The 12,567-nt window shown below is 34.1% G+C and overlaps 1 protein-coding gene and 1 pseudogene across 1 annotated transcript; one reads left to right on the plus strand and one right to left on the minus strand.

Moving 5' to 3' along the window:
- Positions 1 to 300: 300 nt before the first annotated feature.
- LOC106415281 (starch synthase 1, chloroplastic/amyloplastic) lies at positions 301 to 4,401 on the minus strand. Its single transcript, XM_013855937.3, has 14 exons — positions 3,786 to 4,401; positions 2,933 to 3,363; positions 2,647 to 2,849; positions 2,482 to 2,563; positions 2,211 to 2,384; positions 2,042 to 2,123; positions 1,872 to 1,963; positions 1,739 to 1,801; positions 1,555 to 1,644; positions 1,342 to 1,466; positions 1,103 to 1,211; positions 961 to 1,016; positions 817 to 856; positions 301 to 706 (listed from the first exon to the last, which is right to left on the minus strand). Exons 1-14 carry the CDS (start codon positions 4,033 to 4,035, stop codon positions 548 to 550), a joined length of 1,956 nt encoding a protein of 651 aa, XP_013711391.1. The 5' UTR covers positions 4,036 to 4,401; the 3' UTR covers positions 301 to 547.
- A 522-nt stretch (positions 4,402 to 4,923) lies between these two features.
- LOC106416062 lies at positions 4,924 to 7,693 on the plus strand (annotated as a pseudogene).
- The last annotated feature ends 4,874 nt before the right edge of the window (positions 7,694 to 12,567 follow it).

The following is a 12,567-nucleotide window of genomic DNA, read 5'->3' on the forward strand; positions in this document are numbered from 1 at the left end:
CTAAAGGAATGCTCTTTGAATATGTGAACTCCTAATATAGTACTATATGATAAATCAATCATAGAGAAGTAGGATCGTGCGTGCTTGAAGGATAATGTTTGATTGAATGAGGTAAGCACGTCTCTAATGGACCTTTTTTAATTTATATTTTACGTTTTCTTTTCAATGTGTGTTACTTGCTGCTCTCCTACTCATTCCCATCTTATTATCATTCAAGTTTCATCTAATTATTTGGTTATGTAATCATATCATTACTAATCATTTGGCCATCTGTTTTCTCATGTTTTTAAGACTAGTACCTTTAATTAAATAGTCAATAGATATCAAACTCAAAGAAAAGCATTATTCCCATAAACAGAGAAATGAACCAAAGTATTGCCTCATCACAACTAAAATCCTATACCTTCCCCAAAAAAATAATCATAGATTATAATTTATATATAACATAGATACATGGTTCATTGTGCAAATGATCACCATAGATTTTGGGATTGGTCTGGTCTGATCCGGTCCAACTCTTGTTTGGTTCGGATATTATTGGTTGGATCTAGTTGATGTAGGGACGGTCCATGAACACCCACTGGAACACTTGCTCGTACTGAACGGCAGCGTTTTCCCAAGAATAGTTTCTGCTCATTCCTCTTCTCATCAACCCTTCCCATGACTCTTTATACTCTCTGTACGTTGCTGCAGACAACCTCAATGCCTGAAACCAAGGTACCACAAGGTAAATTTTTTAGTGATTTTCACTTGTAAAAACCTGGAAACACACAACCACAAATCTTGGAGAGGAATGGGGAAGTTAGAAAGGCTTACCGACACCATGCTATCTTTTGACAATGGTGAGAAAACCCACCTAAAACATTAAACCCATTATAAGATCACAGAAAGTCATATGAACTTGATCATTGATCAGTCACAATTATTCATTTTATCAAAACAGGATAATGTTTGTATTACCCTGTACCAGCACCAGCTCCACCTTCTGCATAAGGATTAAAATTCTCAACCGTATCCTGAATACATTAACAATCCAAATATATAAGCCTTATCTTAACTATAAAACAATTCGCTGTTCTAAAAACAAATTTGAAAAGCTCACTCTGAGTCCTCCGGTGGCATGAACGACTGGAATGGTTCCATATCTCATTGCATATAACTGATTTAAACCACATGGTTCGAATCTTGATGGCATCAGAAGAATGTCACATCTGTTTTATAAAATTTACACAAAAACAAACAAAAAATCCAATGAATAGTTTGTGACAAACAAACTCCTTCACACAAGTTATGTGGTAATCTAAAGAATTGACTCTAAGCTAGAGAATATTTTTTTATTACCCGGCCGTGATGCGATGAGAGATGGGAACATTAAACCCAACCCAACCACGAAACTTGTCCCTGTATGTTTCCTCCATACTTCTCATCCAGCTTTCACATTTAGGGTCACCTGAACCAAGCATGACCTGCAAGAAAATAGGACATGACAACATGTGTAATCACAGCAGCAGTCACTTGGGTTCACACTTAAATACTTTTAAAAGACTCACTTACGAATTGAATGTCATCCACCATGAGATCAGGACCAGCAGTTTGGATCAGATCAATGCCCTTCTGGTAATCAAGTCTTCCTATAAACCCAATCTGTAAAAAAGAAGTTAAGACAAGACAATCAACATGAGTCTTAACTATAAGACAAAACAGAAGAAGCAAAATAATTTGGCTTATGAAACCACACCATAGGACATTCAGGCCTGATGGGGAGACCCAGCTCCTTTTGTAGTGCCATCTTGCATTTGACCTGCAATCACCAAAAGGTCAATATCACCATTACTTTGGCACCTCTCTACATAAGAGAAGTTTCACATCACCTTGTTGGAGTAATCATCAAGAGAGTAATGGAAAGGAATGTGTTCATCCTTGGACGGATCCCACTCATCAATATTGATTCCATTAGTGATCCCTGATAAGCATCGCCATTACATCATCTCCCCCAAAAAAAATGTTTTATTTTGTAAAAGATGAGGTATAGTAAGGGTACCATTAATAACACTCTTCCGACTAGAAAGCAAATCTTGAAGACCATATCCACCTTCAACAGTAGTGATTTCCCATGCATATCCCTGAAAAGAGGAGGACAAGAGAATCATCAACATTAGTGAAAGTGGTCACTAGCAATTAAGGGATTGTGTTTCCAAAAGAGTCATCACCTGGCTCACGGTAATGATACGGTCAGAGGTTACAATAGCACCCTTGAGAACATTAACCGCTTCACCGGTGTCTAGAGCATGTGTTCTCGCCCATGTTGGAAACACCCACCCCACCGCTCCATACCATTCAGAAGGCAATCCCAAGTTGCTGTAACTAGCTGCTGGCTCCACTCCCTAGTCAAACACAGTACAACAACACAAACAAAAACAACTGATTACGGTATGCTAGCAAAAGGGCATTATGCCAAGAGAAATACTATAGGCTTCTCACCTGATGAGCGAGGTTATGGATGATCAGGATGCTTCTTGCATCTTTATAAACTCCGTATGGGCGATACTTTGCAGCCAAGAGTCTGGAATCAAAGCAGATACACACGATATAAGTTGATGTTCAAAGATAAATCTTATAGGTAAAGAGAATGAGGAAAGCGTTTACATGGGAACAAGTCCGGCATGCCAGTCATTGACAAGGAAGAGAGACTTCTCTCCATAAGTGAACCCTCCAAGAGGCAGCACGAGAGGAGCCTCACACGCCGCATGGCATAGTAAAGTGAACCGAAACTGATTATCACCAAAGGCTCCTTTACTATCTCCGTAAGGATTACCAGGTCTATGGTAAGACTGATGATCAATAAAAACCTGTAAAAAAAAAGTAACCAAAAAGCAATGAGAAAAGATTTATCAAAACTCCACAAAAAAAATCTATGCAAGAAGAGGGTTACCCAATCAACACCGTCTCTATACTCATGATAGAAGGAAACTTCTTGAGAGCCGCCAAAGCAATGAACGGTGACACGGACCCCCAAGTCCTTAGCCCGGGAGTAGTTTTTGTCAGCAGAGGTTCCGTTCAGGTAGCGAGGAGAGATGACCATGACACGGTGCCCACGTCCAGCTAGAGCTATCGGCAAAGAGCCACAGACATCTCCTAGACCTCCTGTCTTGGAGTAAGGAGCAGCTTCGGAAGTAACGAAAACGAGGTTGTTGATCACTTCGGCTTTGACGGTCGTGTATTCGATTTCTGCAGCTCCTTCTTCAACAGCTCTGTTGCCAGGTACACCAAAGTCAGCCATCTCGGATTCATCAGTAGCGTCTGTGTTCTCTTCTTGATGTGTAGCTTCTTTTGTTGTGTTAGTGCTGATGATCTGTTGATCACCTGTGCAAGAGAAGAAAACACTGAGCTCAGCTTCTTAATTCTAAACCAAGTTTGCTACTTTTATATCTGAAAGTTTGAAGATTAATGATTCTGAAGAGGACTACAAAGCAAATTCTCAAGAGAATCATTCTCATTTGAAAAAAAACTGAAACCATATTATATACACAAGTGTGAATAAATAAACTGTTAATCCAAAAAGAAAGACTAATGAATAAATCAAATCAAGAATTAAAAAATAAAATAAACCAAATCAAATCAAACATAAAGTTTGATACTTTATATCACAAACTTTGAAGATCAGTGATTCTGAAATTTGAGAGAAGCTCTGAATCTGAGAACTATTCACATTGGACAAAATGAAACCATATATTATATATACACAACAGTTAATTACAAAATAAAATAAAAAACAAAAGTAGTACCAGGAGGAGCGAGCTGAAAGCCGAGAAGAGAGGCAGAGGAAGCGCCGGAGCCATCTCTGTCAGAGTCAGTGATCTCATCAGTTTCAGACTCTCCAGACAAGGTGGAACAGCGGAGCAACAAGGGCCGTCCGATGCTGATTCTCCGCCGGGAACGAGGGAAACCGAGGCTACAGATCGGACGGATGCAGCCGGTCCGGTTGAATCCCGCCACGAACCTAACCGAGCCGCCGCTGATCTGGAGGGAAGCCATTGATAGATGACTGAGAAAAGGAATTGACGACAAACAATGCTGAGAAGGGGTTTTTCGGATATTCCGCTCGTTCGATTGAAACCACCTGTGGCCTATCTACTACGGAAAGAATCCTTCCACCTTCGCCGACATGCTTCCAAAACTCCTTTTTTTTTAAAAAAAAGTTACCACAGAGTTTACTTCTTGTCCGAATATTTTAAAAAAAAAAACAATTTAAAAAAAAAAAATCTCAAAAGGACTAAACTTTCGGTATCTTCTCGAATTGAAACATAATCAAATTCAATTTCTTTTTCGAACTCGAACCAAGCGAAAATTCTGAAAATTGTTTGGAGGTTAGAACTACATCAATAAAAGTTTCACTCCAGTATTTTAATATTTTTATTTCCCCAAGGATCTATCAGAAAAAGCGCGAAAATTAAGGACGACTAGAAAGATCGCAATCACACTTCATGTGAAACTAAAGCCTCACGTTTCGCCACGTGGAGTTTAGTGGGGCTCCACTATTTCAGGTGACTGAAACTCGGATTTGGGCTAAAACTAATTTTAAAGCATTGGGCTATAAGTTTTTAGTTTATTATTAGATATGGGCTTAGTTTGTGAAGTGCAAAATATAGGCCTCGTTATTTGTTTAATGGGCTACATACCAGTTGTTGTTCTTTCTACACGTTTTGAATATGGATAATTCATATTAGTTAACGACCAACTAACTGTAGAGTTTGGTACACCACCCTGTCATTATGCGTTGTCTTAGCGAGTTGACCACACATTCTAAGAATTTTAATTGTATGTGAGATTCTTTTTTCATTTCGTGCGACTCATGTTACAATCACGTTACATGGTGAGTTCTAATCACAGATGTGAGAACTATATTGGGTAAATGGTAATTCCAGTATTTATAACACTTTTTTTTCTTGCTAAAAATATTTAGAACACTTTCTACTGCCAAGAGAATGTTTAATCTTTTCTTTTAGCATAATGTACATATTTTCTTGAAATTTTATAGCTAACGTAAGCTTAAATTGATTCGTATTTGTACATTTTCTACTCCTAAGTGATATGTATCAACTCATAAAAATCCAAAAGAAATAACTTACGAAGAAAATAAAAAAGATCCAAAAGATGTTCGTTATAGGATAATAACAAAATATTTAACGCCTCGTGCTTCCCTCGTGGGAATTATTTATGTTATATACTATATAAGATAAAAGATGATTCGAGAGGACAAAAGAAAAAGTTGCAAAAGCTGAATTCTCCTTTTATATCTGTGGCATTGGTTTCATTACATTGGTGGTGTGTCTATATGGACCGACCAGCTGACGGAAGCAAGTTTGGGGAGAGAGGTGAAATCGTAGATGCAGATTTCTTGGTGGGTCTTCTCGACACCTTCAGATTTGGCAAATATAATCTTCCCGCCATAAAAAATGTGTTAAATGCGCCAGCAAAGGTTACATCGGCGACGGAGCAGCAGGACAAGACCACCGAGAAGCAGGATGATGGATCTCAAGGTATTTTTAGTCAACTTGTCCTTTTCATTTACGTTTTTTTTTTTTTTTTTACAGCGATGGTGCTTTTAGATATCTTTAATTTCCAATTGCGTCTAGTATTTTTTGAATTTGCAAATTACACCTAGTTTTTCTTAACAGGACAAAATCCTGCATAACCGGTAGACCAAACTTTCGTTTATTTTGTGGTCTGATTAGGTCTCGTAGGGGACGCGTCTGTTCGTGAAAGCATAGGATCGGTATCTTCCAGTTCGGATCCAGTAATACTGGATGATATGAGCGAAACCGGTTCAAATAATGTACCTGTTTGAAACGAAGAAACCGGTTCACCTAACGAACCCGTTTCAAACGAAGAATCCGGTTATAATTGGTTGGAGTCGAACTCCACAAACTTACCCAGTGTAGAGAATGAAAGGCACCATAACGAAGACGAAGGTGAGATAGTAGAAGAAGAAAAAGAAAAAGAAAAAGACAAAGACAAAGACAAAGACAAAGAAGAAGAAGAAGAAGAAGAAGAAAAAGACGAAAATAAAAACAGCGAGAGAACATCATCTGACTCGGAAGAAAAATCAAACCTAGAGACATTGCTTGCGATACAAGAAAAGTACGAGCTTTACTGTCCAAGCTGTAGCTCTTGTATCACCAGGAAAGTGATTCTTAGGAAAAAAGAACATGGGAAGCTCGTTGATGAATCAAGCGACATCGAGGAGATTGAACCACATGTTAAGGTGCATACCCCTAAGAAGCTTATAACTGAGAATGAAGATCAAGAATATAAAGAGGAGGGTTATCTCTTCGCTTGCTTGGCCTGCCTAAAGTACTACATCAGATTAGGTAAAATCAATCTGTTTCTAAACTTTTTTCTTCTCATATTAATCTTAATACTTTTAGAACGTGACCCCTGTTCTTAATACTAAATTTCAGGAACCAGGTTCTTACGACGAGATGATGAGCCAGGTACGTTATCATGAATTGAAAGAAACATATTATTAACAATGACACACAATTTTTATTTATTTTGGGTATAAATGTCATCTAATTTTATTGAACTGTATAAGCATCACACTATCTACAATTGTATGCAGTTGAAGTACTTTTAGAGTCTAGGGAGAGTAGTAACACCACAGAATCAGAATCACCGCCTCAAAATAAACTGGACCGTGAAAGATTCCTCGTTGAGCTATTGAAGAGCACTGTCTACGGCGGTTTAACCGAGACCATCACCAGCCTCGTCGTTGTATCTTCCGCCTCTGCCTCCGGATCCTCCACCGGTATGCACCAGTCATCTTATTGGTCTTTATTCTACATGATGATTAGTAACATAAAGTTGATAAGAAAAAATGATTAGTAACATAAATAAATGATCTAATCTATGAAACTTTGATTGTTTCAGAGAATATCTTGGCTCTTGCGGTCGCAAATTTAGCCGGTGGTCTCATCGTCCTTGCTCAAAACGTAATAAACGACTATAAACCCTTACGTTAATTAACCGGTATCTTGATTTTAACCGGTTCTGGTTTATTCTTGCAGCTACAAGATCTAAGAAACAGTTCAGATCAAGAGAAAGATCGGTACAATGAGTTGTTAGGGAGACGTGACAATATCCGGTTGCATGTACTAGTAGCGGTCCTGTCTTACGTTTTCTTCGGCCTAATTGCTCCGCTGGTTTACGCATTTTCCTTCTACCAAACCGGAATCAAGAACTACAAGCTCGTCTCGGGTTTCTCGGTTTCTTTGGTTTGCGCAATCATGCTCGGTATGATCAAGGTCTACGTCCGCAAACCGATCAACGTACGTCCATCCCCTAAACCTTATCTCAACTCTGCTGCTTATTACACGTCTATTGTTGTTGTCTCTTCTGGAATCTCATACATTGTTGGAGAAATCGTGGGAGAGTATATCCGAAAGCTCGGTTTGTTTAGTTTATACCAGACCGGTTTGACTTCAACACTTGACGGAATTAAACCAGAGGAATACCGGTTTACTTCCCTTTAACGTAGCCAAAGGGAGAGAGCCATGAAGTATGAACCAGTCAGATCAGCGTTGTATATTTGTGTTCAACTAAATATACTTTTTTTCTTTCTTTCTTTTGGTATATGCAAAGTGGACTTTTGTAAAAGGTTTTTATTTGATAATGGAGTATCTCTTTGAGTTTAGTTGAGTGTGTACAAATAGAACTAGTAAAAGACACTGATTTGACCAAGAAAAGAAAAGATAAAAATAAGATGCACTAAAAAAGGCTCAACGTTGTTGGAGATAATCGTGGGAGAGCCATATTGGAACGCTTGATTGGTATTAAGGCTGGTTTGGCTTCAACATTTGATGGAAGTAAACCAGAAGAATACCGGTTTACTTCCTTTCGATGCAGTGAAAGAAGGATCTATGAACCGGTTAGATCAGCTTTGCTGTTGCATCGCTTAGTCTAATAATTGTTTCTTTCATTCTTTTGGTAAGTGCAAAGTGAACTTCCTTAAAAAAAGCTAGAACCAGTGACATCCTTGTAATAAAGGTCATTCATCTTCGAGGTTTGTATTTTATAATGGAGTCTCTCTCGAAATTATACTTATGAATTATGATATTAAACCATATATAAATACTTCACTTTGAGCTTTATATATCTATCTAAACTAATATTTTTAGAAGGTTCATAGTAGCATTTGTTTCTCAACTATTAAGAGAGTTATATTGTGGTTTTTGTCCTGTACATACAGAAAATATCACGCACCAAGATGCGTAGAATGTGGAACCTATATTGAGGTTCACATCAGTGGGAGTAGTGCGTATTGTACTTTTTTTCCTTCATCATAGTTTTGTCCCACTCGGTTTTTCTGATAAGGTTTTAATGAGGCAACATGAAGCGTACTACAAATCTTGTATGGTTATGGCATCCAAGGAGGAGTGTTATAAATCATAGAGTGTATTGCCATTAACCAGGCCCGGACCGAGACCGGCCCAATACCTAGAAAATGAAGAGATGGCCGAAGCCTAGAGAGAGGAGAGAGAGAGCCGACTTCAGGAGAGAAAAAGGCGGCCACAAAGTTTAGAGAAAAGAAAACTCTTTCTTTTTTCTAGTAGATGTAATATTTCCATTATTATGTATTAGTAGTTTTCCTAATACTAATGAGTTTAGGTTTTGAATATTTTTCATTTATCTTTATTTTGTAATTCTTATATAAAATAATTTTTTTGATCATTAATAATAATCTATTTTTGGTTTAATTTGAAATAATTTAATGAAAAGACGGGTCGACTTTAAATGAAAGAAATACTATTAAATTAAAGTGAGACATAAACAAAAATTGATGTTTAAGAAAGCAGAGAAAAGCTGATCAGGACGAAATTAAGAAAAGGTAAGCACATGTAGTTTCAGTGCTGTCATGTCCTTTTGCTGTAAGAAAAGAGTAGGAGGCATGAGGCATCTCTGTACGTGAGCCAAAACTCCATTGTACAAGCTGAGAAGTTTCAACATAATGGTTTTCGTCAGCATTTTAAAAAGAATAGACTCTGATCCGCGCCAGCGCGAATATGAATTTTTGATTTTTGTTTATTTATTTAACTAAATGATGTATTTTTAATATTTGATGTATTATATTTACCAAGTAAATAATTTTTTTGTCATCTTAAACCATCCATTTATGACAAATATTCGATATCATATAAAAATTGAACAAATAGACGTAATTAGAGAATTGTAGACGATATATAAAAACAATAGTTATTAATGTAAAATATGAATAAATATTATATTATGACTTAGTATGATTTTAAAGATTATAAATTAGTTATACATGTTTAAATAAAATAAAATGATTTTTAAACTTCTATGAAAAATTTAACATATAAAAAAGGGCGATGAATTAGTCATCAAGTTGTAAATAATTTCATAATTTTATTAATAATAAATTATTTATAGTCTTCATTTTTCGTCAAGATAATTATTAAATGTCCATAACATTAATATATTAAAAGACCATATTATGAAAGCTCATGTTGTAACCGTTTTTTTCCGGGAAGTGTAACAAAAAAAAATTACCTTTAACTCGTTTTGTTTAAGTTCTGTGTCGGTAAAAGATTAAAAAAAATCTCTCTATCTTTTTCAATGTTCAATTTGAAAATTATTATGCGAAAATCATACGCAAATATAGACAATTGGTTAGAATCTCTATATCTTTATATTCTTATAAATTTTAAATTTATTGTTTCATCTTCTGCAAGCAAATCAATTATTGAAGTAATAGATCAATTGGTTGGAGTCAAATATATTCTTATAATTAGTGTAATTATGGTTATAGTTTCTATATTTAATAGGTACATTAAAGATACGACATTGAAGATATTTTATTTTGATTAATAGAAGATATTGGATTTTGAGTTTGTATTTATTGATTTTTTTTATAAAGCTTAGAAAATCAATAAGATGATTGGTTTGTTGATACATCCTATAAAGAAAACGAAAGCTATAGGTGGTTTGAATATTGTACATCGATCGATGCATGATGTAAGTTGACTATATAAAACTTGAGCATGATCATTTCAAACTAAAGCATAGGTAGATTATATGCATTTGTTATATTGTAGTTAATATATTTTAAATATTACATAAGTCAAGTGATTCACGTTTTCGTAAAAATAAAATTCAAGTTCATTATTGGGTCGTACTCGCCCGTAATAAGCTACGTTAAATATGATGTATTTTTAGGTTCATTTAATGACATTAAGTTTAAATTTGATTAAGAAAAACTCATTAATTTAACTGGAAAAGATAAACATTAAAATATGTAGGTTCATTTAATGTCATTAAGTTTAAATTTGATTAAGGAAAACTCATTAATTTAACTGGAAAAGACAAGCATTAAAATAGGTAGTTTAATTTAATTCTCAGTAGCATGGAAATGTAAATAAGTTAGAAAACTTAGGGGTATTTTTTAATGGGTACTTTTCTTTTAAGAATATAGATTAAGTTGTAGTAGGGCAGGTATGAGCAGAGCTACTGAGGTAAACAGTAATATTATTGAATATTTATTAATATTGTAAATTTCTTTTACAAAATATGTTTTTGTCTTGGCATCAATATTATGTTGTTTGAGTTTTTTTTTTCTAAATTTACTCTAATAGTATTAGTAGGAAATTATGAATTGCTTCTCATTGTTTATATTGTTATTTTTCTTTATTTTCCACAGTTTTAATTTTTAATATACAAAGTATAGTTATAACCTAAATACTATCTAATCGAGTATATGACTTACTTATGTTTGTTATTCATATTTAACAATTCTAATTTATACTCATAAATTATTCTAATTACAAATTATTTAATAAATATATAACCTTATAAATAAATTATAATTTATTTTCAGAAAATATCCACCATATATATGCCATAAGAAATCCCCTAGACTATATTTGCGAAGTGATTTATAAACATGTCGTCACTATAATCATTGTCGCTGAAAAAAAAATGACATGGCACTTAAAATAGATGACATGATTTTAAAAAATAGTGACATGACATCATGTTAATTGTGAGATGTAAAATTTCTTTATAAAAATTTAAATTTTTTTTGCAGAAATTTTAAATATGGTAATAAAAATAACTTATATATCATCATTAATGTCAATTTTCCATATAAATATTTATTTATGGTAAACTATTAAATATATTATTAATTCATATATCACAATTAAAATAATAATATATATGTATCTCACATTAATAAAAATAAACTAAATAAAGTAACACTAATCCAAAAAAAATTTGATAGTTAAATATTTAAACATTATTTAAATTTGTCTTTTCTTCTTCATCATTTAAATTAACAAAAAGATTTTTCAATTCAACCAAAACAAACAAAGTCTCAAATTTATTATAATTTATATTTATATGTAAATATATATATATATATAGATATGTATATATTTAAAATTAGATGGGAAGATAGATATATATATGTATATATATTTAAAATAAGTAATCATTAAACACAATAATATAATTAAAACTATTTTTATAAAATATAATTTTACCTTTATTAAAATTTTAATAAAATAAAATTTAAATAGTTATACCAAATCAAAAGAAATAAGATTTAAAAAAATACGTTTATGATTTTTTATAACTATTGAAGTTAAAATATAAATTAGTAGTGTTGAAATATAAATCAAAAATACTGTTAATGCTAAGAGCATCCATAATGGTGGCACCCATTGTGGAACCCTTGGGAATTTAAAAATATTTTTTTTGTTAAATAGTTAAGGATCCGAACCAAATAAGTGTTTACAATGGTGAGTCCTAATAAGAAGTCCTTAGAATTAAATATTTTTTAAAAAATTTAAAATCACAATAATTCAGAATAAAGATACAACAATTATTAATATTCATCACCAAATTTGTTCCAGACATTTTGAATTAAGTCATGTTTCAATTGGGCATGCATATTCCTATCACGAAGATCATTCCGATTGGGAAACATATTATTCAGATTTGTAGGTCTCTCCGTTTCCACCTGTGAAGTTCTAGTGCTGTCTCCTTCTTCAAATTCAGATATATCGATACGAGTGTATCCGTCCCGTTCATTTTCGACTATCATATTGTGTAGGATGATACATGCTCTCATAATCTTTCCTATCTTTTCCTTATCCAAAGTTTTTACCGGGTTTCTCACAATCGCAAATCGAGCTTGCAATACTCAAAAAGCCCGCTCTACATCTTTTCGGGTAGTTTCTTGAAATTTAGCAAATAACTGTTCCTCAGGACTTTGAGGGAGGGTGATATATTGGATAAATGTTGACCATTTTGGATATATACCATCTGTGAGGTAGTACGCCAACTTATACATGTGTCTGTTGACCATGTACTTTACCCTTGGAGCTTTACCTTGTAAAATGTCATCAAAAACAGGAGAGCGATCGAGGACATTAATATCGTTTAAGGTACCTGGAGGACCGAAGAAAGCGTGTCATATCCAAAGATCGTGTGAAGCTACAGCCTCTAAGAAAATTGTCGGTTTTCCTGATCCACGTGAGTACTGTC

Source organism: Brassica napus, chromosome C7 (genome assembly GCF_020379485.1).
Source record: "Brassica napus cultivar Da-Ae chromosome C7, Da-Ae, whole genome shotgun sequence".
NCBI lineage: Eukaryota > Viridiplantae > Streptophyta > Magnoliopsida > Brassicales > Brassicaceae > Brassica > Brassica napus.

Coding starts and splice junctions, on each gene's coding strand:
- LOC106415281 (XM_013855937.3), bottom strand. CDS start 4,035: ATGGCTTCCCTCCAGATCAGCGGCGGCTCGGTTAGGTTCGTGGCGGGA. Junction 2,124..2,210: donor GTATCATTACCGTGAGCCAG/GTGATGACTCTT, acceptor TCCTCTTTTCAG/GGATATGCATGGGAAATCAC. Junction 1,467..1,554: donor TGGTGGATGACATTCAATTC/GTAAGTGAGTCT, acceptor ATTTTCTTGCAG/GTCATGCTTGGTTCAGGTGA.